Here is a 25,998-nt window from a genome sequence, read left to right on the forward strand (position 1 = left end):
GAAACAGAAAGCCAAGATAGCCCATGTCCTAAATATACAGAGGTCAGTTGAAAATGATTTTGCTAGATCTGGCTGGAGTACAAATCCTCTTGGGCATCCTGGTTTCTGGAAATCCAAAAGGGGACCAAAAATAATCATGTGACAAGACATTCAGTGTATAGATCTCTCGGGGCTGCAGAGGTTTGCATCATTTTTTCAGAGCTATTAAGAGGTTCGAGGTAAGAGATCATTATCTAGTTAGAGATCAGTGTAATTTCAGATCACACACACCTGTGTTGCATCTCTCTCAGCCTGCTGGTTAGTGATGTAGAAGTCTGAATTTTGTTTTTATACAATGCACTGAGAAGCTTTACATCTAAACTCACCTTTAGCAATACATTTGTGTTTAAATAAGATGCCAGGGCAGCCTAGGGGTTTGCTGCCCATCATCAGCGTCTGAGTGTTTTCCACATTAGACTGGCATTCAAATGGAGTTCATGGAGCTCTGTCTGTTCACCCCTTTTAAGACGGAAAGAAATCCACCTCGTTGGGGGGAGGGCAGGTTACTTGGTGGGGTTGGGGAGGAGGGGCTGTAACATCTGAGAAGGTCATTATCCATCTACAATAAACATGCTTGTTCCAGAACTGGCTTAGGGACAGCTTGCAGGTGGCTTGCTCAGGTGCACATTGGGGCAAGTGAGCGAAGACAATGCTCCCTGAAAGTCCTGTTCAAAGGCCAGACACAAGTCTGGACCTTGTACCCCCTGGACAATGAAGGGATTCTCTTCAAAGGGAGCCAGCTGCGGTGGGTGCAGGGCCATGGTCTTACACTCCCTTCTCCACTCGCCACCTTTCAAATTACTCCTATTACCCTCCTCTTAGCAGAAATACCATGAACTGCTGTGGGTCCAGGCTCTGGTGGGATGGCTGCTGGCTTGGCCACCAGCAGGGGTTGAACCAGAACTCTCCAGAGCTCATACCACTTGAACCAAAAAGCCAGGTGCTGTAGCTGTAACAGACTCATAACCTCTGTGGATCAGCCACACTGGAGGACATGTAACACACACTGATCGGTGGGTTACAAAGGGTCATCGCTAACACCAAGGGGCCTGATTTCCCACTGTGGTGCCCCTTGTGGAGTCACGGACACCAGCCATGCTTTCCACTGAGTTTGCATAGGAGTAAATGACTCGCCAAAGAGCAGATCTGTGGGAAAAATCAGCCCCCCCCCCCCCCCCCCCCCGGTTTTTGCATCTTTGGTGTCTGCTCATTTGTGGGGCAACTTGGCTCCTAGTATTCTGGCATTTTCATTCAGCAAAACTAGCAAGCGAGCTCTCAGACTACACTGGCATTCTGACTAAAACCAAAACTGCCAGAGGGGCATTTAAATTGTTAATTGCTTTAACTATTAATATTGTTTAATTATAAAGATTTGCAAAACAACATTTACCATTTAACTTCCTGAGTAGAACCAACAGCTCCTTCCATAATAGCTTGGGTTTTTTCCCAGCCACAATTTTTTGACACCATTTAATTATAAATTAAAATTTTGAAATCAGTGGGAAAGTTTGCTTAAACACTAAGAGAGAGCGCTCTAGGGCATAAAGGTGGTAAAAGCGATGCCAGTAGACTCGATGCACTATGTATTTTTCTTGTTGTTTTTCCTTTCCCACTAACTCTAAAGCCTTAGCTTTGGGAAACTATCACGTGCCGAGAGTGGATGTGGAATTCTCTCCAAGATATTCAAAACTAGGAGCCTAAAGCCTACACCTAAATCAATGGCTTGGATTGTCCAGCGTGCTCCCAATGACCTGACATTAAGGCCAGAATTTCAAAAGAGCTCAGCTCCCCTTAAGGCCCCCAAATGGAGTTGCCAGATTTTCAAAAATGCTGATCCCCTCCCCCACCAGCAGGTTCTTCTAGGCACTCAGCAATTTAGAAATCAGGCCAATTATTTTAGGAGCTTAACTTTGGGTTCCTATTGTTAAAAACATTGCCCTATAAGCCCTATCCACATAGCGAGATGGATCCGTTTTCACTTTTCCTTAATCTGTGATGAAGGATAGATTATAACTACTTGCTTAAGATAATACAAAATATGATGGCCACCGTGGCACGTTAATATGTGATGATAATTTAGTGAGATCCCATCCTCTCTGTAGCTGTGGTTAATGTAGGCTACGCTGTACAATGCATCTCAGAGATATCTAGTCACACAGGGTGAAATTCAACTCCCATGCACAGGGCCAGGATAAGGTGTGACTTAAGTGGTGCCTACCCTGTGTGCTGGTCCTGAGCACAGGGCAGAAACTCAGCTGTCGTGTACTGGACAGACTGTCTAATGTAAATCTCCAACATGACCTCACGCGCATCAAGCAGTTTAGTTCATAAACAGCTTTTTTACCTAAGGCCAAATAATGGTTCTTTATTGCAGGCCTATTTAGCAATAATGTCGGCTGGGCTTTTCAAAGAGATGTAAAGGAGTGTGGCGCCAAACTCTACTGAGTTTCAATGGGATTTGGCCTCCTCACTGCCTTAGGTCCCCGTGGCCCTAGAAAAATCAATTTCACACAGATGATAGAGGCAAAAAACCTAAGCACCCCACCAACTCCCCCCACCTCTCTCTTACCATGCACTGCTGGTGCTAAGAGCATTGTGAAAAACAGCAGCTGTGATGACCACATGACTGTGGAATATAACTTGAAGGTACCGCGGCAACGAGCGTTTCCAAATAAAATGAAGTAAGCGTCCTCCTGTTCCCTCGTCCAGAGCTCCTCCGTAGGTCCTCAATTCACATCCACAGGGGAAGGGGAAAAAGCCAACCAAAAATTATAATCATAAAAATTAAAAAAAAAAAACCCACAACCAATATCCAGAATCGAGACCTACAAACAAAAGAGAAAGAGCGAGGTCAGTAACAAAAAACAGGTGATTAGTGCATGGCAATCAAGACAGCAGGTTTAAGTATAAACAGGGGCTCCCTTAACACAGTGGTTCTCAATCTGTGATCCGCAGACTACGTCTAAAGGGTCTGCGAAAGACAGACTGAAAACTGACTGAACAGAATTCAATTATATACACAGACAATAGATTTCCAAAGCAGTCCACACCTCCGTTCGAGCTATTTTAGGGGTCCGCCAATGAAAAAGGTTGAGAACCACTCCCCTCACAGGCCATTATTAGCAGTTTGGTAGGAACACACAATGTACCCTCCTGTGCAGAGGGCCAGGCCTTGAGCCAGGGCTTCAATGGCTTTATGTGGTGGCCAGACCTCATGGAAGCCTTCTGCACGGGGTGAATTTTAACCCCAATAACCCACTTTCCCGCTCCAGTGCCTGACATACAGAGCCAAAGCACAGGCACCAATACATTCAGGAGAGCGTGCCCTTGTGGTTGTATGTGCACATCAAGGGACTGCACATGCGAGAGTCCAGTCAGGCACTTGGGCTCGACCGTGCCTTTAAGCACAGCCCTGAGCAAGGGGGGGGAGCATAAACTGCCCTGTCCCAAGAGTAGCCCCAGAAGGCGCTGTGACTCAGATGCTTCTCTGAGGCACCAGCCCTCTCTGCTTCCCCCTTTACTCTAGGTGGGTAGGAACTTCCTGCTCTCCCACAGCAGCAGCAAATCACAACACACCCAATGCCAGCTCAGCTTTGCAAGACAGGGAATAAGGAGTATGGAGCCCTCAGCGAGGAATAAGGGGAGTTCTTCCTTCCCCTTACTCTCCTGTGCTGACACACAGGCCCAGCCACAGGCCTGTTATTGTGGTGTAGACATACCCTGGGTGGCCAGTCCGTACCAATGGTGCTGGGGTTGTGTGATACGTCGGCTAGAACCTGGCTTGGGACTTTCTACTCAGGCCTTCAGAACAGACATCAGACGGACTAAGCGCTGGGTCCCTGACTTCAAACCAGGCCAGGTTCTGACCCAGTGGCCATGGAATGAAAGGGTCCATATCTCCTTTCCAACCCCGTCACAGTGCCTGCCCATCAGCACCTCATTCAACCAACTTCAGTTCAGCCCTGTAATTACTCATTTGGGGACCCAATGAAATGTTCTTATCCAACCTACACTCTTATATAGGGAAGTGTAGGGAAACTGGAAACTGTATGTTTGAATGGAAACAGTCCCCTTCTTAATCGCAAGAAAGATTCTGACTAGCCACCATTTTTTGTCCTCATAGAGGAGGATTGAAGGATATAGTGAACCAAACCTTGAAGAAAACAACAACTATAGAGTTAAATCATGCTACCAGTTTTAAGCTTAAATTCCCCGTTGACTGCAGTGGTGATTTCTGCTTAAAACCGATTTGTAAAATATGATCAATTGTAAAATATTTGACAGCTTTGTTTTGAAGTCCCAAGACTTTGTAGCCTTCACAGCACTGGCCTAATTAAAAATCTCTCCAAAATCTGTCATCAGCATAGGCTATTCTTGTCTGACCAATGCTTGCTGTTTTTGCCAACTTTGGTTCTTACACAAAACCCAGTGTGAGCCAAAAAGCATATGAAAAAGCTTGTTGCATGCCACTGCTATCTGGGTATATTTCTGAAGCTTGGACATAACAATGTTTCCTTTGTTTTGCCCTTCAGTCCCTGCTAAATCAAACCCCGCATTGTTCTGATTTATACTCTGTATAAGCAAGTATCATTGCTTCCAACAAAAAATATTTGCTTGTATCACAGTTTAGTCTAAGCTGTTTTTTCCCCCTGCTGTCATTTGCTCACTCAACTGAATGGTGGCACTTGTTTTTCAAAGCTTTTACCCAGCTTTGCAGCTGGGAGGACTGGAAGCCCAAGGTTAGTGGGTAGTCAAGCGACTTGTCACACTGCTAGTGATGATCTCTGTCTCAGCATCATACACGTTTTCAGGGCTTTGCTATTCTAACCACGAGTCATCACGTCCACTTACAACATTTTAAGCCTAATTTCTAAAATGGAACAAAATGATTGAATATTTTAAATTATATCTCCTAAATACAATGAACATCTGTAGGGGTAAAAATGAAATTGTTACGGGTCAAGCCTTTTGATGGTGGGGAAGGGGGGTTGGAGGAACACACTCAAAAAAAGCATTACAAGAAGCAGAAAGAGGCTCGCAAAATAAAACAAATCCCATCTACTGGGTTCTCTGGAGGTAATATTTGGCCAAAGACAATGAGAGAGAGCAGCTATGAATTGTCCAGCGTAGAACATTTAATTTATTGATAGCAGGCAAGGGACACACCTCCAATGCAAACAGATGAAAAGTTACATTTGACCTACAGCGGACTGGATTTGAACCACCAAGCAAAGGCATGCTGCATTAATTTACAAGAAGGTTCTGCTGAACACTGACCTTTCTGGCTGCAGGGATGCCACCATAAGCATCACATCCTGATCTGCTGTCAAGCATCGCACTAAAGTGATTTACAAAAGCACAACTCTTCAGAACAGAACTGACTGAAAAGCAGACAGCCCAAGGAAACTAAGGCATTAGGAACCAAAAATGTACTGTGCGATACTTGTTCAAGATGATCGTTCTTTAAAAGGCATTATGGATATAAAAACAACAAGGAGTCTGGTGGCACCTTAAAGACTAACAGATTTATTTGGGCATAAGCTTTCATGAGTAAAAACCTCACTTCTTCAGATGCATAGAGTGAAAGTTACAGATGCAGGCATTATATACTGACACATGGAGAGCAGGGAGTTACTTTGCAAGTGGAGAACCAGTGTTGACAGGGCCAATTCAATCAGGGTGGATGTAGTCCACTCCCAATAATAGATGAGGAGGTGTCAATTCCAGGAGAGGAAAAGCTGCTTCTGTAGTGATCCAGCCACTCCCAGTCCCTATTCAAGCCCAGCTTAATGGTGTTAAATTTGCAAATGAATTTTAGTCCTGCTGTTTCTCTTTGAAGTCTGTTTCTGAAGTTTTTTTGTTCAATGATAGTGATTTTTAAATCTGTAATAGAATGACCAGGGAGATTGAAGTGTTCACTTGCTGGCTTTTGTATGTTACCATTCCTGATGTCCGATTTGTGTCCATTTATTCTTTTGCGGAGGGACTGTCTGATTTGGCCAATGTACATGGCAGAGGGGCATTGCTGGCACATGATGGCATATATAACATTAGTGGATGTGCAGGTGAATGAGCCCTTAATGGTGTGGCTGATGTAGTTGGGTCCTCTGATGGTGTTGCCAGAGTAGATATGGGGACAGAGTAGGCAACGAGGTTTGCTACAGGGATCGGTTCCTGGGTTGGTGTTTCTATGGTGTGGTGTGTAGTTGCTGGTGAGTATTTGCTTCAGGTTGGGGGGTTGTCTGTAAGCGAGGACTGGCCTGCCTCCCAAGGTCTGTGAGAGTGAGGGATCATTTTCCAGGATAGGTTGTAGATTGTGGATAATGCGCAGGAGAGGTTTTAGCTGGGGACTGTATGTGATGGCCAGTGGTGTTCTGTTATTGTCATTGTTGGGCCTGTCCTGTAGTAGGTGATTTTTGGGTACCCGTCTTGCTCTGTCAATTTGTTTCCTCACTTCCCCAGGTGGGTATTGTAGCTTATGCCCAAATAAATCTGTTAGTCTTTAAGGGGCCACCAGACTCCTTGTTGTTTTTGTAGATACAGACTAACACAGCTACCCCCGATACTTGACATTATGGATATACTGATGGATGCAACACCTAACAAGTCCATTCTTCAGTGCTTTATGTCAACCAGCACACCAAGGAGTCCTTGTGTTAGTTTAATGACATTAGTCTAAGGGAGGAAAAGGAAATAAGGAAATTGACAAGAGCTAGTCAATGGCTAGATGTGCTGACTTCAAAGCGGAATTACAGCAGCACAAATAAAATGTGTTCAAACCGCATTGAGTCACTGGACATGCCAATGCCTTAAACCATGTGTGATGATTTACAGTGGTGCAAAGTGGGTGTAAAATACCAGCACTCTGATTTGGCATTGTTACTTAATCAAGCAGGTGTTCATAGTGCACAGGGGCAAAAGACCACACAAAGTGCAAGAATCAGCCCCATTATCAATCACTAAAATTAAAAAAAAAAAAAAGTAAATTTAATATCCAATTTAACATAGATGTGATGTTTATCCCTGTTAAGTATGCATGGATATAATTTAATAGCTATGGAAGAAACATACTGAAATTATGCACAAGTAAACAGCTTTGGAAGTACCCAATAATAACTTGATTTGTTATTTTTTCTTTAGATCTTCAGTAGCACTAAAGCTAGTCAGCCACACAGCCAGACACTACTTGCCTAATAGTTTTAAACAAACAAAGCATCACAGCTTTGTATTCTTTAATAGAAAAACAGCACTGCATTTCTTATCTCTGTCTTTTGTAAAAGTTGCTTACTTAGTGGGAAATAAGCTGAATGCTTTACACAGATATTGATTAAATTCAGTGTTTGCAAGAGAAAATTCCTGCAAGTAATTAACCCTTTGATGCTAGTGATTATGGGAAAATCTAGCCCCAGGATGAATGCAGGTCTCCATTTTCAACATCTGTCATTTAACAAGAAGCTACTTCAGGAAATATTTTCATAATTTCACTCAGTGTGGGGGAGAGTTAGGAGGGGTAATGCAGCAAAATGAAAAAAAATATACCCTCTGAAAAAAAATGCCTAAATTACAAACAATATTAAAGTAAAAAGAAATGTTCAAGTTAAAAAAAAAAAAGTTACCTGTCTTACTAATACAACTTTATATTGTTAAAGACAGAAAGAATTGTAAACATTTGTTTTTTTTCCCTCTCTCTCCATGTTTTGTGCATTTCTTTCAGTTCCAACAATGAAAAGAGAGTGTCTCCCTCCTCTGCTCCCTCCCCACCAACCAGTTTCAAGTCATTTTCACTTTCATGCTTCCACTACCACCACACTGCAATGTGTAGATTGTAAATACTGCAGGGACATAGTTATTTCTTTAAAACTCTTTCCAGTGGAATTTTTAAATAACCACGCAAACATTTCTGAGGTATTGTAAAGGCAGATTTGCCTGAAAACTTAGATTTGGTGCTGAGGTTGATCTGACATTGTCCCTCTCAAAGTTTCACGCAAAACCACACAAGCAAGGAAATTCAGAGTTTTCACAAAAACTGTCTCCATTTTTCCAACAGAAAAATTTCAGAATTTGAAATGTTTCCACCTGCTCAACTAGACAGTTCCCCTTTTCTACTGTGGATCCCAATTCTGTAAGCACAATAGTTGCCTGCTTATCCCTTTCATTATTCGTTCACTAACCCTCAAGAGAGTTTGGACTGCTCCATACCCCAGTCTCTATGCTGCAAGAACTGGGTTTAAAATAGCTGTGGGCTTCCCTACACAGCATATGAGTGCACCCCAAGCAGGGTGTGACTACAGTGCACTCGCTTGCTACACAGGAACGTCCCACATGAACACCCCTACAGCACACAAACTCCTGTAACGCATTTAATGTCCTTTCATTTCAACAGCAGAACATCAAAGTGCACTACGATACTTCTACTGCCCTAGAGAAGTGTCCACATGGGATGTTACTGCATGACACGCTAGGGCGCTGGCTTACGGCGCATGTAGATATGCCCTAATTGTCCACTGCATGTTCACACCTACATCCCTAAATGGGAGGCAGCAAATGCTGGCTGGCATAGCCCAGGTCTTCCTCCAGTGAAGCAGGACAGTCGCTCTGAAAGTTTGGGTGCCATTCACTTGTTATATAGTATGTTATTTAACTACACTAAATCCATTCCTTTACTTCTCCTCTACGTATTATGCAGCTTCTCTTCATAAATATTTTCAAAGGTGTACAGTAAGCAAAAACAGTGGCAACATCTCATAAATACCAGTTTATCAGAGCTTCTTAAATAACACTACACCGCTATTTACATTCCCCTGCGATGAGCAGTCCGAACAGCTTGGAACTGTTGTTGAATCAAATATAGTCCCATGCACCACCTGTTTAACCTAGAATTTAAAACGACAACGAATCCTTTGGATGTAGTAATAGCTTTACAGCAAAACAACGTGCAAGGTCACTGTCAAATGTTAAAAGAGTTAATTCATTTCAGATTTAGCAAGTCCTTGACAAGCAAACACAAATGCAGACCAGCCAAGTCTACTGTGTTTTTCCCCTGTAGGCTACATATAGTTTTTTGGCCCTTTCTTAAGGTCAAAGGGAAACTTAAGCAATCTATGATTTATTTATTCCCTGAATCCAGGTTCACGACTCAGAGCAGGGCGGTTTCATATGAAATTAAGAGAGTGAGCTGTGTGCATTAGAAACTGTTTTGGCTCTAAGTGTACGTCTACACTGCTGAGCTGGGAAGTGTAGTTCCCAGGTCACGTGGATGGACACACACTAGCTCTGCTCGAGTAGCGCAGTGGGCTAGCTGCCCCAGGACGTAAGTGGAAGGTCAGGTGGGACTGTAACCAATAGGGGCTCAAGAAACAGAAGGCAAATAATATACAACCCCAAATGTATGTTTGTTTATAAATCTTGTGACTTTTAGGGCTATCAATTAATCACAGTTAACTCAAGTGATTAACCCATAACAAATTAACTCAATTAAAAAAATAATTGTGATTAATCGCAGTTTTAATTGCACTGATGTACAATAATAGAATACAATTTAAATTTATTATAAATATTTTGGGTGTTTTTCTAAATTTTCAAATATATTGATTTCAATTGCAACACAGAATACAGTGTACAGTGATCACTATATTATTTTATTACAAATATTTCCCACTGTAAAAATTATAAAAGAAATAGTATTTTTCAATTCACCTCATACAAGTACTGTAGTGCAATCGCTATCATGAAAGTGCAACTTACAAATGTAGATTTTTTTTAACAGAACTACACTAAAAACAAAACAATGTAAAACTTTAGAGCCTACAAGTCCACTCTGTCCTACTTCTTGTTCAGCCAATCGCTAAGACAAACAAGTTTGTTTCCATTTATGGGAGATAATGCTGCCCACTACTTATTTACAATGTCACCAGAAAGTGAGAAGAGGTGTTTGCATGGCACTGTTGTAGCTGGTGTTGCAAGGTATTTATGTGTCAGATATGCTAATCATTTGTATGCCTCTTCATGCTTTGACCTGTAGATTGCACTTTTGTTTATCCTTTTTTTACAGCGCAAATATTTGTAATAAAAAGTAATACTATAAAGTGAGCACTCTACAGTGTAGAGTAGAAAAACATCCAAAAATATTTATAGAAAATTTAAATTGGTATTCTGTTATTGTCTAACAGTTAATAGTGATTAATTTTTTTAATTGTTTGAAAGCCCTACTTGTAAGCCAATCTCATGATTCCTTGAGGCCCGGCTCATAATATTTAAACACTTGGAGTTGGCAATGCTGCTTATTTGCACATACACGCAAAGCATCCCTTACAATTATTTTGTGAAAAACTAAATGTACTTGTGTGGGTAGACGCACACATGTGCAGAGATATATTCTCAGCACGTGCAGTTCTAACTTCCTTTTGCTAGCATTGTCAATCTCTCTCACACTGGTCCAGTTTGTTCTCCCTAAGCTCAAGTGTTTTGTCAGGTATAACTGTGGTATCACAGATTCTGCATTAGGTCTCATTTTCAATTCAGAAATAAAGAGAGACTCTGTTGGAGTAAGTATGGTAAGGAAAAGTATGGGGAACAAATGAAAGATCAAGTGGCTGCCTCTAAGTTTGAGAGTTAGGAAAATGTCTTCAACTAAGTGACTCTAGGCTTACTGATTAAATGAAATGGTTTAAATCTGTTTAAAACATTCCATAGCATCATTTCCTCCACCTTGATCTCCTTTTCCTTCTTGCCTTCCCTCTCGGCCTCAATCTCTCCCTCATTATAAAGGTGCTCCTTAACCCATGCTGACCAACGTCTGCCGATGTAAGAATGGAGAGCAGAGTTGAACACCGTTCACTCTCCTCAGCTTCATTTCTGCAGCTAGCCCCAAGTTCCACACCGAATCACAGAAAGCAAAGGGCCTTGGAACAGACACAGGGATCGACAGAGCAATTTGCAGTTGACTCGCGTATGGGGTGGGGCAGAGCCCCACTGCACCAAGAGGGCTGTCTCTCGTGCACAGGTGCATGAGCGTAAACTGTGCCATTCATCAGGATGGTACAGATTGCGCCCTTGAGCCCATCTGCCCAGGTCTGCCAGCAAGATGGAGTGAGGGGGCCTATGGCACAGTCTCCTCCCTACCCCTTTCTGAGTTATTTCTTCCCCAAAGGGAGGAAGCACCAAGGAGACTCTGCTCACAGGAAAATATTGTGATCAACCCTTCCGTGCATCATGCCGGGGGAGGGGAGAGGTAGGGGTGCCCTTACTTACCCATCCCCCTGCCCAACACAACAGGCATGGGCATGACACAGTGTGCTCTTAGTATATTAACAATAGACTACAAAAAAAAGAAATAAATGAATAGCTGAGGATGCCAGACAATCTGGACCTCCCTCAGTGTGCACTTCAGTCTATCTGATCAGTAGGTTCAGGGGCCCAATGGCTCTAGCCCTCTGACAGACAGTAACAGGTGAATTACAATACTTTGGATATAATGGCATTCGCCATGGCTAGAAGGTTCTCTTTAATTCTGGATTTCCTTACCTGGCTGTGACCTCAGTTCAGACTTGCCTAATTATTTTGTATCTCCATTCAATCCCTTCATTAATATTTTTCTGTTTGTTTTACAGGAACAGAACCTGGCTGATCAGTTGCACTGACCTTTTGTGTACATGCAGGACACCAGTCACGTCAGCGCATTTATGAGCTGTGCTTATGGTCACTATTTCCTTCTCAAATGGACAATAAATAACTCAGATACTTGTTTCTTCGAACCAAGAAAATGTGATTGTGCCCACTCTTTATTTTTCTGCTTTATAATTAAAGAATAGCTTACCCAAGATTGGTTTTGATTTTAAAAAAATGCTGACAATCAGATCAAGGATCAGTTTTAAACTAGTGAAAATGTGTGTGTGTATAAACATTACTGGCAAATGAGATAGCAACAAACTCTATGTGGGTAACAATTTTTTAAGGAGAAAGTTCTATATGAAAAAGGTAAGTTTAATTGTCTTTCCAATCTGTTGTGATATAATAAATGTCTATTAATGTTTAGTAGCAAATTGGGTTTTAATTATCATTGCTATTTTTGGCTGGAAGGTGACATGTAGTTTAAGTCTAAAACAGATTTATGTTTTACACCAGGATGATTTTCTTGCAAACTCTCCTTGAGTTAACTTCTTCACACCCCACAAGACATTTAATATAATTTTATTTCTAATAGACTGCAAGCCAATAGGACAGGTTTGCCATCATTGATGTTTTCAGTGAGAAATAATATCAATTAGGTCTATGCTGAAGATAAGTATATGTGATTACTAAAGTGTAACTGGCTTGGAAAACATTAGGAAGGTTATATTATTCAACCAAATGATACAAATTAAGAATAGTATTGATAGGAATAAAACTCAAAACATTCCTGACCTTGCCTGGTTGAGGGTATATTATCAGCTCTTTTGTGGATGTTCTCAAAAACCAGGGATTAATAAGTGAGAAATACCAAGTTTTAGAAATCTGAGTTCACTTCTTAACACAAGTGGCCAGGATAAATGTTCTCTATATTAGAAGGATGACTCATCTCGGGTCCTTGACACACAATCCCCAAAGTCAGTGGACCAGCCCAAGAGGAGGGCATGTGTAGGGAAGGGAACTAGTGAGCAAAACATAAAAAGTGTTTTCATGCGGTCTGACTTGGAGGAGCAGCTGAGAAAAGCAATGTCATTACAGATTTAAATAACGAGATAAGGGCAAAAAGAAGAACAGGAGTACTTGTGGCACCTTAGAGACTAACAAATTTATTAGCGCATAAGCTTTCGTGGACTACAGCCCACTTCTTCGGATGCATCCGAAGAAGTGGGCTGTAGTCCACGAAAGCTTATGCGCTAATAAATTTGTTAGTCTCTAAGGTGCCACAAGTACTCCTGTTCTTCTTTTTGCGGATACAGACTAACACGGCTGCTACTCTGAAACCTGAGATAAGGGCAGTAATGCAGAAAGAAATTTTTGTGTTAGGGAAATAAACATAAATATGGAAACCAAGAACTATTAAATCTAAATATCAGATGTGATAGGTCCACAAAATGAAATAAGCAGCAGAAATATAAGAATAAAGGTGGCTACGACACATACACACACATAGCTCCCTAAAAACAAGTGTGGTACAAAAAAAAAAAGATTATTTTCCACATTACACACACTATTTTCCTCATGTTATAATTGAAATTAAGTATGGTTCCTTTGATTTTGGAAACAACAAATATTTACCTATTGCATTTTTTTCTGTGTCGGCACGTTTATTATTTGCAGCCCAGTAGTGTCTAGAGGCCACAGCCCAGCCCAAGGCCCCATGGTGCTAGGTGCTGTATGTATCCATAATAAGAGAGAGTTCCTGTCCCAAAAAGCATACAATACAAATGGACGAGATACGCAAAGGGTGGGCAAAAGATAATTTTGCCCCTATTTTGCAGAAGAGGAAAAGTGGTTCAGCGAGATTAAGGCTACGATTTTCAAACTTGGGTGTCTAAAGCTAACCTGGAAATTTAGGCACTCAAGTGTGCTGCTTTTCAGCTGGCCTCAGCAGGAGAGGCTGGGTGGCTCAGCCCGATCGAAAATCAGCCCGTTTATTTCAGTACCTAAATATGGGCTGAGAAGCCAAACTTTAGCCACTTTTGTCCTTTAGTGACTTCCTCAAAGCCACACAGGAACAGTCCGCTCCAAGGATGAGAACTGAATCCCCACTTCATTACCTTACACACAAGACCATCTTTCCTCTCCTAGGTACTGATCTGTTTTCTTTACAATTACTGTAAGAAACCATGGCCACGTTTAAGGAGACTGTGACAGGGTAGGGTTCTCTCACCCTAGATACTCACTGCAAACAGTGCAGTCCTTAACACACACCAGTGGCAAGTCCACACCGAGTGCTTTATTTACAATGTACTTTTCAAATGTTTCTTCCCCCCAGCATAAGGCCATTCCACCAGGCTTTTCCTACTATCACGGCATAGGACATAAGGGAGCCAAGATCTCACCTCTCTGAGCTATTGGGCTACTCCAGCCCTTCCTTCTGGGCTTCCCCCCACCTGTCTCTCTTTTAAGTGTTTCCATCTGAATTAGCCACCTAATTAGTTAATCACTTGGTACTTAAACTATCACCTCATCAATCTACCCCAATTCCAAAGTGCACTTCCAAAGTGCATAGAGTGGTGTGTCAGCCTTAGCTACTCACACTGTCACAGAGACCCAACAGTTATCACTAGCAAGAGAGCTTCAAGTTATCGCTCCCCTAAAACTCTTCCAAGATTACCACCACAGGGCTGAATTCTATAGCTCAACTTGGATGCCACTGAACCCACTAGCAATGCTCCCACTGACGCCTTCGGATGCAAGATGGACTCTTCTGTCCTTTCTCTGCCACCTTCCCATCGCCTTCAGTAGCTAGGAGGACACTAGAGAATTTGGCTAACACTGCACAACCACCTTTTGAGCAATATGCCCAAATGACTAAGTTGGTGCCAGTTTCTGAGCCTTTACACTGGTATAAATCCAGGATCTGTCCACTGGTCTCAAGATCAGAATGTAGCTCACCAACTACATCTCCTTTGCCATTAATAAAGAATACCGTATAATCCTAAGGTACCTTTCCTTGGGAAGGATGCCAAAGCACGTGACAGTCCTCGGATCCACGGCCCCACAATGAAATAGCTGCTATTCTCTGGGTGTAACAAGGCAGACATTATGTACCAGAAATACTACACTTAAAAAAAAAAAAAAAAAAAAGTAAGTGAAGTCCAGCATTTCCAACTAAAACTACAAGGGGGAATTTAGATACATAGAACTCATTAACCAACTGGAATTTCACCAGAACCTCCAGGTTAAAACCCCCATTCTTGCAAAACATGCCATGGCATTTTTAGCAAACATAAGCTGGGGCTTTAGGTGAATGATTAACCCTCCAAAATCTGATTTTTAAATAGAAAGCACCTGTTCTTTCAAAGAAAAACAAACCATTTTGAGCAAGTGTCCATTTTAAAGGGTACTATAAAATTTCTAAATAATAAAACGTTTGGGTGGTGAAAGGCTAAAATGTAATTAATTCCTTGAGTGCTTTCTTGCAGAAATTAATTGCTAGGACAATCAGGACAAGCATGCTTTTAGAGAAGAGAACTGGTTTTGGGTGGCTGAAGAAGGAATGTGATATACTTTCCCTCTTTTTCATGCCTCATAGACAGAGTATGGGCATTACGCAGCCAAAAGAGAAAATACACCTATTTTGAAATTAGCCAATCTAAGATGTGCTTGCCTGGATAAGCCTCAAATTAAACACATTCCTTAATGGCCCATTATAGAGTATCAGTCACTAAAAGATCCAAGGGGAATTGAAGGCTGTTCCTACCAAGGGAGGTTATCTAAGGTTCCAAGCAGATGATGCAATATTTCTGCTCTAACGTTTTAAAGAGAGACTTTACAGAAGACAAAACACTTTCTATTTATTTAGTTTCCATATGTATTATGGATAGTTCTGCTGACTACATATATGTAGAGAGCCAGTTTGCCTGGATACCATGAACACCAACATCATGTTTTCTTTTTATATTTTTCCTCTGTTTTTTTTTTAAAGCAAAGTTGGAATGTTTTCAGCAGAAACTTTTCCAGTGCTGAGTTTTCAAAAATGTATATGTTTATAAAAATAATTATTTTAATATGCTATTCTCACCATCCTTTATTGGTCTTCTGTACAGTGTGGTCCTCCAAACATTAAGTGCGTGCTTACATTTGTGCACTGAGAGTTGTCCCACTGAAGTCAATGGGATGAATCATAAACTTGGATTTTCAAAGGAGCCTATGGGAGTTAGTCATCCATCTCCTATTGAAATTCACAATGCATGAAATTAAGCAAGTATGCAAGTCCTTGTCAGATGGGGGCCATTGTGTGTGATTTTACTTACATTAGGAGTCTCAACTGCAGTTTACAAAATTGAAGGAATTTTACAAAAGTTTGAAACCTTTCAGTGACATTTTGCAACTTTAAAAAAATTAACATGACAATATCTATGAAAATAAACAAATGTTATACACACACACACACGCACACATACATAGAGAGATATATAAAGTCAAATTTCAAAATAGCAGATAGTCAGGCATATAATGCAAAGATATCATTCAATTAGGCTCTGGTAATAACACGAAGTATGAGAATGAAATGACATGCATAGTTAGAATGGCTCTTTAGAAAGCGGTTTGGATATTTTGCCCTTCCACTAATAGGACTTTTTATCTTCTGCCTTAATACATTTGGAGAATTACTAGATTATGTGGATTATTACAAGGAAAAGCTAGCTTCTGATTTTATCCCCAGTCCAGTGGCATAATTAAGCAGAGGTAAAATGTCACAGCAGTCTGGAAAAAATGGTTACTTTTGGATACTAGGTTTGATTCTAGAGAAGTAAATAAGCATCTGTGTCACCTGTAAAGTAAGATAAATTGTCTGGTGCATGGAAGTGTCAGCCGCTGTGTTTTGCAAGACAGCTCTGTAGCTAGCCAAATTTTGTTCCACATATAAGACTGTTGTGTGAGATCAATGGGTAGGAGGGGGAATCCTCTTTTATGGAGAGCAACAGAGTAAGTTCATGTTTCAGACACCACACAGGTGGAAATTTTGAAAACACTCAGTACTGGCCTACCTCTGCTCCTGTTAATGGTAAAACTCCCATTGATCACTGAGCAGAGTTAGGACAACACTCCGTTCCTTTGAAAATCTCACCCTAAATATAGTGGACATGAAGCTATATCCCTGTACTTTATGATCAGGCTGCAAAAGAAATGGTTATAAAAGTAATATTCCGTCCAATAATTTGAAAAGCCATTCAGGACAGACAATAAATGATAACTGTCATAACTACTATGAGTGTCTACTTAAAAAAAAAAAAAAAAGATTCTAAGGTTTTGTTAAAGCAATCACTCCTTTGTCTGCACTCTCCCATTTAGAAGGGAGATTCACATAGAGCACCGGGCTTCAAAAGTAACCACAATTGGCAAATTGTGCAGAAAGATATATCGTGTCATTCTTTAGCACTTGGCTCCAGCCAGGAATTGAGCAAGAGAGAACACAGATAGGCTGTGATGGGAAATCTATCAGATGTAATAGAGCCAACTGATGGCTAAAAATCTGACATCACGGCCCTTTCACCCAACGCTTACCTTACATTTATAGCGGTCTCTCTCTCTAGCATGACGATACATGAAGAGACCCAAAACAAGTTATAAATAAATTGAAAAAGAATACTTATTTCAATTAAAGGAAGGTCGAGATCTCTAGCTGATCTAACTTTGCCAACAACAAAAGAAAAGAAGATTCCTAACATTCATTTTCTATCAAGGAACATTCTCCAGTTCAGCTTGCCCACCCCTTCCTCCGGTTATAGTCACTCACTCGGCAGGGCTATTATTTTTTTGGTTCAATCTCTCTCCTAATCTAGTTGTCCATTACTACCTTCCATACTCCGTGCTCCCTCTCTCTCAGCCTTTATTTCCATTGGGAGCACAGGATAAATTGAATACAGGTTTGGTTATTCGGATTCATGATTATACCGTACATGAATCAGGATGGCAAAAACCCAGCCAAAGATTGCCTCCTAACTGGACAAAAACAGCAGCAACCCTTTATAAATTGGATTCAAGTGCCATGAGCAGCCTGTCAGTTTGGTGACAAATGCAGCGATGTAAAGCCAATGCATTAAATCTCAGCAGATCTCAATTCTGGGGGGCTGAAGTCCCAAGCTGGATCTCGTGGGTGGGATGGGAGAGGGTGTGGAGGGTCAGCAACATGTTGCCCATGTTTTAACAAGGAGTTTCCAGAGTCATTTGTCTTCTGAGTCTGTGATTACAAACCAAAAAGCTATGCCAAGGGTGTGCCTAGCCCAGAGTGCAGAGGAGATAATACAGGCATAAACGCTTGCAGGGAGTTGGACAGCTCTGCTTGGCAAGCAGCTTCATACTAAGGACAAGTATTTATTATTCATCCATGAGAAACTATTCTCCATGCACCAGAGTGTGCAGTGTGTGCATTTGACAAGGAACAGGGATGGGAACCTTTTAGGTATCTCCTCTCCTGGTGTGGTTATTTTTCTTCTTTTTTTTCTAAAAATGCTTCTTCATTTGGAGCAATCTGATCCATTCAAAAGGCAAAACATTAGGTCTTCAGAAGTATGAGCCTAGAGAATAAAGTCAAGTCATCTCTGGCAAGGGGGATGTAAGGACAGAGGTACAGAAATCACCTCATCTTTCCCTTCAGAGGCATGGCTGGATTTTGTTGAAGGGCTCCCAATAGTCCTCTCCCAGGTGGTTTTGAGGCTCCCAATAGTCCAGGTGGTTTTGAGGTCTACAGAGCCTGCTTCTGCAAAGTCAGTCATTAGTCTTTTCCCTTCCAAGTACAGCCTCCAAAACTTACCCCCTTGCATAAACCAAGGCAAGCCCGTTGAAGCAGGAGGGAAGAAGCAGCTGAGACCCCACCTCTGTAGCTAGAGGCAGAGGGAGGAACCCAAATAACCCACACCATGCTGCCCCTGTACCCACGTTTAGTATGTGAGTTAGGTTTAGAGTATATCCTAGAGAATCCCATTGCTGACTGTCCCCATGGTCCCGGGGCTGAGCGAGGGCTCTGGGTGATTATAGTGAACAGGAGTCAGTTATGCTGGAGGAACGTGGAGGGAAAAAATAAACATTTTTCAGCCTTGACCAAAAACGCTAACTTTGGACCCTTGGTGAGAGTGATGCCCAACACCCCTCTCTAGACCAATATCAGCCTGCTTCTTTGCACGTGGTAACTCGGATCTGAGAGGAGAGACATGGAGGAAAGGAGAAGTACACTTCACGCCCCTACTGCTGCCTGCACCTCCCCTCCACACACAGTGCTACCAGCAACCGCCTCCTGGGGAAGGTTTGGAGACAGGCTCCATCCGCTGGATTGCCCAACCGGCTCTACGCCTTCCTTCAGAAGTGCCTTCCCTGGAGCTGAACCTCGTGCAAGGAGGGAAGGGAGTATTCTGTCCTCTGCCACCAGCACCCTCTTGCTACAGCCTCCAGAGCCAATGCCCACACAGTGCCCTGTTACTAAGTACCCCACACTCAGCCTCCAACCCCCCCAGCACCATTCCCCAACTTAGACCCCCCAAACCTAACAACCACTGCCCAGCACCACCATTCCAACCCACATCACTGTTTCTTCCCACGATCCCACTCCCATAAATCCTTGCAGACAACAAAGGATTGTGGTCACAGCAAGAAGCAGCAGATGGTTTTATGGAGGTGGGTGGAGAAAAGCTGAGGGGCCCGTGGACAAGACCCCCAGCACACAGCCCTCTCAAGAACAATCTGCACATTTAATAAGTGACTGGGAATTATCCTGTGAAAGGACAACAAATTCAGCCACAAGGCCATTTTGCTATCGAATGAAACATCCACTTCCTGCTGTCACCTGACTTAGCTCTCACTAATCTGCTCCGAAGCAGAAAACTCCCTTATTGCAAACAGCCAAGAATGGGCTGAGAACCCTTTTCTGTCCACCCCTCCTAACTTCAGAGCTACTTAAACAAAAGAGGAAAAAGATCAAGAAGCAGATCGGTGTCCCAATAATGCAACTATCAAGAGGCACACAATTGGTTCAAGTACTCGTCTCTGTGCGGCTTTCTGTGTTACAACACTCTCTCTGTACATTGCCTTCTACCTGCATTGAAACACACTCACTCATGTGCACTTTTCAAAGGTAGGGGTGAGATTGAAGTGTTCTTTCACTGATCTTTCTGTGACCCAATCGGAGTCTCCCCGTGCTGCTTTCCAAGTGACTGATGCTGTACAGTCACTTAGACAGGCCTCCTATGTTGTCCAGGTGAGCAGTCTAGCCCCGAAAGCTCATGTCAGGGGGTAACTGCTATTAAAGCTGCTATCACTGATTTGTCCCTTAAAAATATGAATCCTGAATAACTTGTGATCAGTAAACTGCCTTCCTTACTCCTCATGGTACTTTACTCAGAAGGGACCCAGCACCTTCAGAATATCAGCATTCCACTTAGCAGTGTGACTTTATCCAATTTCAGACGGAATGTCACTCAGACTGGTTCACCCGATCTAACGAAGCCAGTGTCACATGTATAGTTTCACGGAATAACCACAATACACTACAAGATTGTACTGGAATTGAGCCTTTCTTATCGCCACTCACATTCTCTTAGGTGTGATTTAAATTGATGTAGTTTATATAAAATACAGTGGCCACCCTTAAAGAAATCCCACTGTCATTGTAACTAACGTTAACACAGTATAGGGACAAATAGGGAACATCATAAATACCATGATCACGTTTTCTAGTTATCAAAGGCAAAATTGAAAAGTCTTTAAGGCTGACCAGAGTAGCTAGAGCTCATCTGTACAAATCCAACAATTCTGTACATAGGTCTTTGCAATTCCTAGGGGAATCCATTTGAAAATCACTGTGGATTGAAGACATATGAATTCTATTTCCTTGGTATAAAGCAGACCTATGTTATAGCGATAGAGAAAAGCAAAATCAATATTGTTCAGCACCAATATTGATAAACCTCTAACCAAGGGAACAGTGATGTAAAAATCTACTCATTCTGTAGCAGTTCTAACCCATTCTTACGTCTAGCATGTATTATATTTCCACCTTATTCTCTCCAGCTTCTGAAAGAGTTTTTTCCCCTTATAAAAAAAATTGAAGTGGAGACGAATACTACTAATTTCAATAGTTTTAATAACATTGAAATCATGTATCACTTAGAAAACTGCACAGAAACCTCTCCTGAACATTGCTGCTTGTCATGTGTGTCAAAATACTGTATGTTGAGAATAAAACAGGTTTTAATTGATTCTTCTACAGCATTATCAGGATGAAAACTTAATTATGACAATCTGAGATAACGGAACAAGGTGATGTTTAGCAGTGTACTGGTATGCCCTGACTTTGATTGGCAGACAATTGTTCTTGCTGACAACATGGTAGCGTATACAAAACAAAATAGCAAAACATGTCTTAAACAACATTTAAATCAAGGCATCAATACATTCTTCAAACATCAGTAATTAAGGTCTGATTTACTGAACTCTGCTGGACTGTCCTCCTGTTTATTAATGTAGCTTTTGTTTATCCAGTCAACAGAAAAATACATCTCCAGCTTATTTCAGAACAGGTTTTTAACCCCAAAATATCAAATAATTTAGTCCCAAAAGCTATGGGGTGGTAACCTTAATCCGTAAATTACCAGAGGCACATTCAGGATATATTAGATAGCTAGAATTGTGCACAATGGATAAATTACTACATGACACTGAGAGGTCAGATTATTAAATACTTTAGGTCCACACAAGGAGATATAAACGAGCACTAGCTGACCACAGAAGACCCCAGTAAGGGGCTATATACCTTTCAGCCATTTTGGTCTTCTCGGCTCCAGTGAGCTCAGCCATTTTTGAAGCTGTGCTGACCCCTCCCCCTACACATCTTTTATGGTTGCATGCATTGAAACCAGGTTTGTCGTGAGAAAAGAGTTGGCTATAAGCACATTGCTAAAATAATAAATACCGGCTACATAACTACCAACGTCAGAAAAGATTGAGCAAAAAGATCAGCACAGAACTGCAGAATTTGTTGGCTGGTGTAAGCAGATTCTGTTACTTCTGAACTATGAACATGAGTTCCAGGAGGCTAATAGAAAGGACTAGAATGTGAAGGATGATTGTAGAGATTCTCCACTGATTCTCCACCGGCTTGGGCAGCAACTCACAGCAGTGCACAGCAGGTGTACAATGCCACCATTACGATCTGCAGCGTTTCACACTGGGGATGGCCAAAAAATTTTGTTTCTTTTTGACAAAAAATGCCTTTTTGTACTATTCAAACATTGTCACCATTTTTTTTTTTAAGATCGCTCAAAATTTTCCATTTTTTTAAAATGAAAATTTTTCAGTTACCATCAAATAGAATCAGAACAAGATTTTTGTTTAGTTTCTCCTTCCCCCAACTTTTCCCTCCTTCCCCTTCCTTTTCCAGGAGGAAAAAAAATGTTTTGTTTTGAGTCCATTGTGGCAGAGTACTGGGCATTCGCAGCTGAGCCAGCACTCTGGTCACTGCAGCTCTCATTAATGGCTTTAGAGGAGCTGTCACTAGTTGATAGATTGGGATGGGCTGAGAAGAACTAAGAGGCTAATTAGCCTATTAGGCAGATGGTAGAAAAGACCCAGGAAGGAAGTGCAAAGAGAAGACAGAGAAAGAGAGAGGGAGGATTTCAGAGTCAGAGCCTAGAGGGATCTTCCTCCTCCTTGGCCAGAGAAGCTAAGGAGTATGTGTGATTGTAAACACAGGGCTGCATGCCTCTCTAAAGGACACTGTGAAATAAACCACACAAGGTGCTTACCAGAAGAAGAACTCTGAGCTGTTTGTAACTGGACAAGAGACTAGAGCAGGACCCTAATCTGCAACATCCATTTTTGAAGAAAAGAAAGTCCTGTTGTTCATCCGCTTTGCCCAAGTATACAAAGCTACACAAGGTGCAAAGCGGGGCTTGTCTCTTCTCTCATCAAATTGGCTTTACACTCATGTAATTGCATTTAAATCAATGGAGATGCTCCTGTTTTACACCGATATGAGTGAGAGGAGAATTAGGGCCTCTGTGTTCTTTTATATCTAGTTATAAGAGGTATTAAATACACCTCAAAGATGACAACATCACACCTATGCCTTTTAGCACAGGAAGTCCCACATGTGCAGGAAGGCTACAATAATAATGGTAGGCAGAAGCCTCATTGTTCCAGATTTAATATCTTAGATTTGTCTGAGACTTAAATTCCTGAAGGGTCCAAAGACACCAGCATCATCAGAAGAGTTTGTAATTTGGCAGGCATTTTTCACCAAATGAAGATGTCCTAGGTTGTTGGTTTAAGGAGTGTTAATGGACACCTACGGCACACTTTGCATACATCATTCATCATTTAAAAAAGAAAGTGGTTTAAGACTTGCTAACTTTTTCCCCCCCCAAAAAATTCAAATGTTAAAGGTATCCTTGACAGAAACTGTCTTGCCATTAACACTAACTGTTTCTTATATGCATCAGGAAAGATGTAGTGCCACGAGGACTAAATGGGACTTACAGAAAAGGAGCCATAAATCTTTGTCAGCCTCTTAGAAATGAACATTTAATACAACTAGCTTGGAGTACTTCACTTCTCTCTCAGTTGAGGTACCAATTATAGTATTTCTGCAATAAATTTTAATCATTGTTGTTCATGGCTCCCCCAATTTATTTTATCCCCTTTCTGCACAAATGATCTGTGCTTAAAATCCCATGATTCAAATGAATTTCTTCATGAGCAGAATACCGCAATCTTGTGGACCGTGACCCATAATAACTGCTGCAGCCCTACTCAATGACATATGAAGGAACACCAGACATGCCTTGGTGTATGGCAAACTCGGTCAGAATTTGCAATTATAGCGCAGCCAAAGGACATTTACTTCATGGTTTTTTTCTGTTTTCTAGAATGCTTTACTTTCTTTCTCAGGACATAAACATTTTTCTTTTCTTACTGTAAGAATTGTAAATAAATATATATATATATTTTAGCACCACAAATGTTGCATTGCTTGATTGGTTAGTTAAGATTTAATGGGCATTTAGCTAGTAGTTTGTTAATTTAACAAGCAATTTTATATTCCTCAAGGGCAGGGAGAGGGGAATGATAGACATGAAGAACATCACTGCTTGTAGAAAATAGAAGTAAGGGTGAAATCTATTTATCCCATAGGCCCAAAAGGGAGCCAATAATTAATGACTGTCAAAGCATGAGTGAGTGATAGATGCCTTTTCTAATAAGCAAAATGTACTACTGCAGCACATAGCTCATTGTAAGCTCATGGAACAAACAGTGCATTTAAAACAATGTTAAAAGGAGTGATAAAAGTATATGAAATAGTGAATGGTATAGAGAAGGTAGGCGTGGAACTGTTAGTCATAGTGTCATAAGAAAAGATCAAGGGGGCATGCAATGAATTTTAAACAGGGTAAATTCAAAACTGCTACAAGGAATTACTTTTCTCAGACAAATCACAATTAGACTGTGGAACTCATTGTCACAAGACTTCTGCAAGGCCAAGAGCATCACAGTATTTTAAATTTTATAAATGTCTAAATAAAATAGAGATTTATAGCAGAAACTGAGACATTCAGAGGAAACATCCCCGGCGGGCAGGTAATCCCATATCAGCCCAGTGTTTGGCTTGTTTCTCTGATGCTGGGGGTGCTGTTCACTATTGGAGGGAGGACTTTGGAAAAAAGAGACCAGTGGCCTGACCCAGTCCAGCAATTCCTATGTTTTTAAAGGTCTAACAGAACAGGATAATCTACAGTGCAAGACATAATCAGAAGGATTTGCATGTGTGTACCTGTATCATACTGATAAAACTTGAGCCAACGTTACACCCTTGGCACTTTTCTCTCTCTCACGTAGGGTTTGCAGTAGAACTGGTCAAAAATGTTCAAATGTCTAGATATTCTGATAAAAAGAGTCACTTTTTTGGGAGAAACGTTTTACTAAAAACGTGTCTCTGTCTAGCCAGCTGTAGTTTTTATACTTCCTTCTTGTTGCGGTAGCTAGTTTTGTGCAGTAGAACTCGGGAGTCTGAAAACACAAACAGTACCTCGCAGTGTCCTGCTTTCGTAGGAGGGGCAGGCTGGAGGACTAGCATATCACGTCGGTCTTTAGACTCTCTGGCTGTCTAAACTCAGACACACAGGGAAAAGACATGATGGATATCTGCAATACGAACTCTACATTCTGGCTGTTACCTGTATCCCCAGTTGATTCCAACCATCTGGGTTTTTCTATGGGTGGTAAATTTCCCTACAAACAAAGTTGTGCTCACTGACTGCTCCATCCCCTGCACAGACTTGGACCCTGCTGTGATACCAGATACCTTCTGGGCTCTTAGCCTGTGACGGTTTTTGGTATGATGAAGTGTTCCATCACTATAAGCATGAGGAGGCCAATTTCAGGGTTTTATCATGGCAATGATTAGGCAGAGCATGGACCCATCAAACAAAGCAATACATTTCATGGGGGATTTCCTCTTTGCTTTCAGCATACAAACGATAAGCCATATGGAGAGCTGGCAGAGGAGAGAGGACAGATGTCTGGAGACATTATAGTTACTCTGCTAACTGCTTGTGGGTTTGTTCATCAAGATTTGATTATCTTTTGTTCCATTCAGTGTTTATTTTTACTTTCTTTGCAGCTTTTAGAGTGGGAGGGACACGTCTAATAATTCTTTATTATACAGCTCTCAAAACGCACAAGCTGCTTTGCTTGCAGAGAAAAGGTTCCTGGCCGGAAATAGCTAAGATTAGACATGACACACAAGGAGGAAGAGAACAAGGAGAAGATGTGGGGATAGCGGAAGAGAAGATGAAGTTTATGAAGCACATGTGGTTGCTCTGTTTGGCAGGGAATCTAGCACAAGGATATGGTTGGACAAAATGTAATGACAAAAGGATACAAGTGAAACTACCCCTCTATTTTTCAGAGACTGACTAATGGGATGTGTGAATTCTGGTGCAGCTGGCCAGCCCCTGGTTTATACACTCACCCTCGGATGTCAGGCTCTACACCGTACAAAGAGGACGAACAGCTCATCACAAGGTATTATTTCTCCATGGTGTTTCATACAGCTATCGTTTCCCCCTAGTCAGTTTGGAACCCATCCCTGTTGGATTCGGGTAACGATGGGGAGTTTGGGAGACACACATGGTGGGGGGATAGTATTGTGCATCTTCCGAGGAGCTCCTTGTTCACTCTGTTCCGTGCCACATGTCTGTTTTTGCCTTGGCGTTATTATCCCTTCCCAGGAGTCAGGTGGCCACTAGCAATGTGGAGCTGCAGCCTCAGAATTGTGCCTGGGGCTGGAAAGAG

At 41.6% G+C, this 25,998-nt stretch overlaps 1 protein-coding gene across 28 annotated transcripts in view; it reads right to left on the minus strand.

Moving 5' to 3' along the window:
• Nucleotides 1-25,998, minus strand: part of ADGRL3 (adhesion G protein-coupled receptor L3) — an 802,265-nt gene that overhangs the window by 516,152 nt on the left and 260,115 nt on the right. For all 28 annotated transcript variants that reach the window (XM_054030154.1, XM_054030153.1, XM_054030156.1 and 25 more), the window contains exon 3: nt 2,609-2,864. In XM_054030154.1, the coding sequence (XP_053886129.1) occupies nt 2,609-2,663 (55 nt within the window). In that variant the 5' untranslated portion in view covers nt 2,664-2,864. The remainder of the gene's footprint in view (nt 1-2,608; nt 2,865-25,998) is intronic.

Source organism: Malaclemys terrapin, chromosome 5, assembly GCF_027887155.1.
Source record: "Malaclemys terrapin pileata isolate rMalTer1 chromosome 5, rMalTer1.hap1, whole genome shotgun sequence".
Lineage (NCBI taxonomy): Eukaryota > Metazoa > Chordata > Testudines > Emydidae > Malaclemys > Malaclemys terrapin.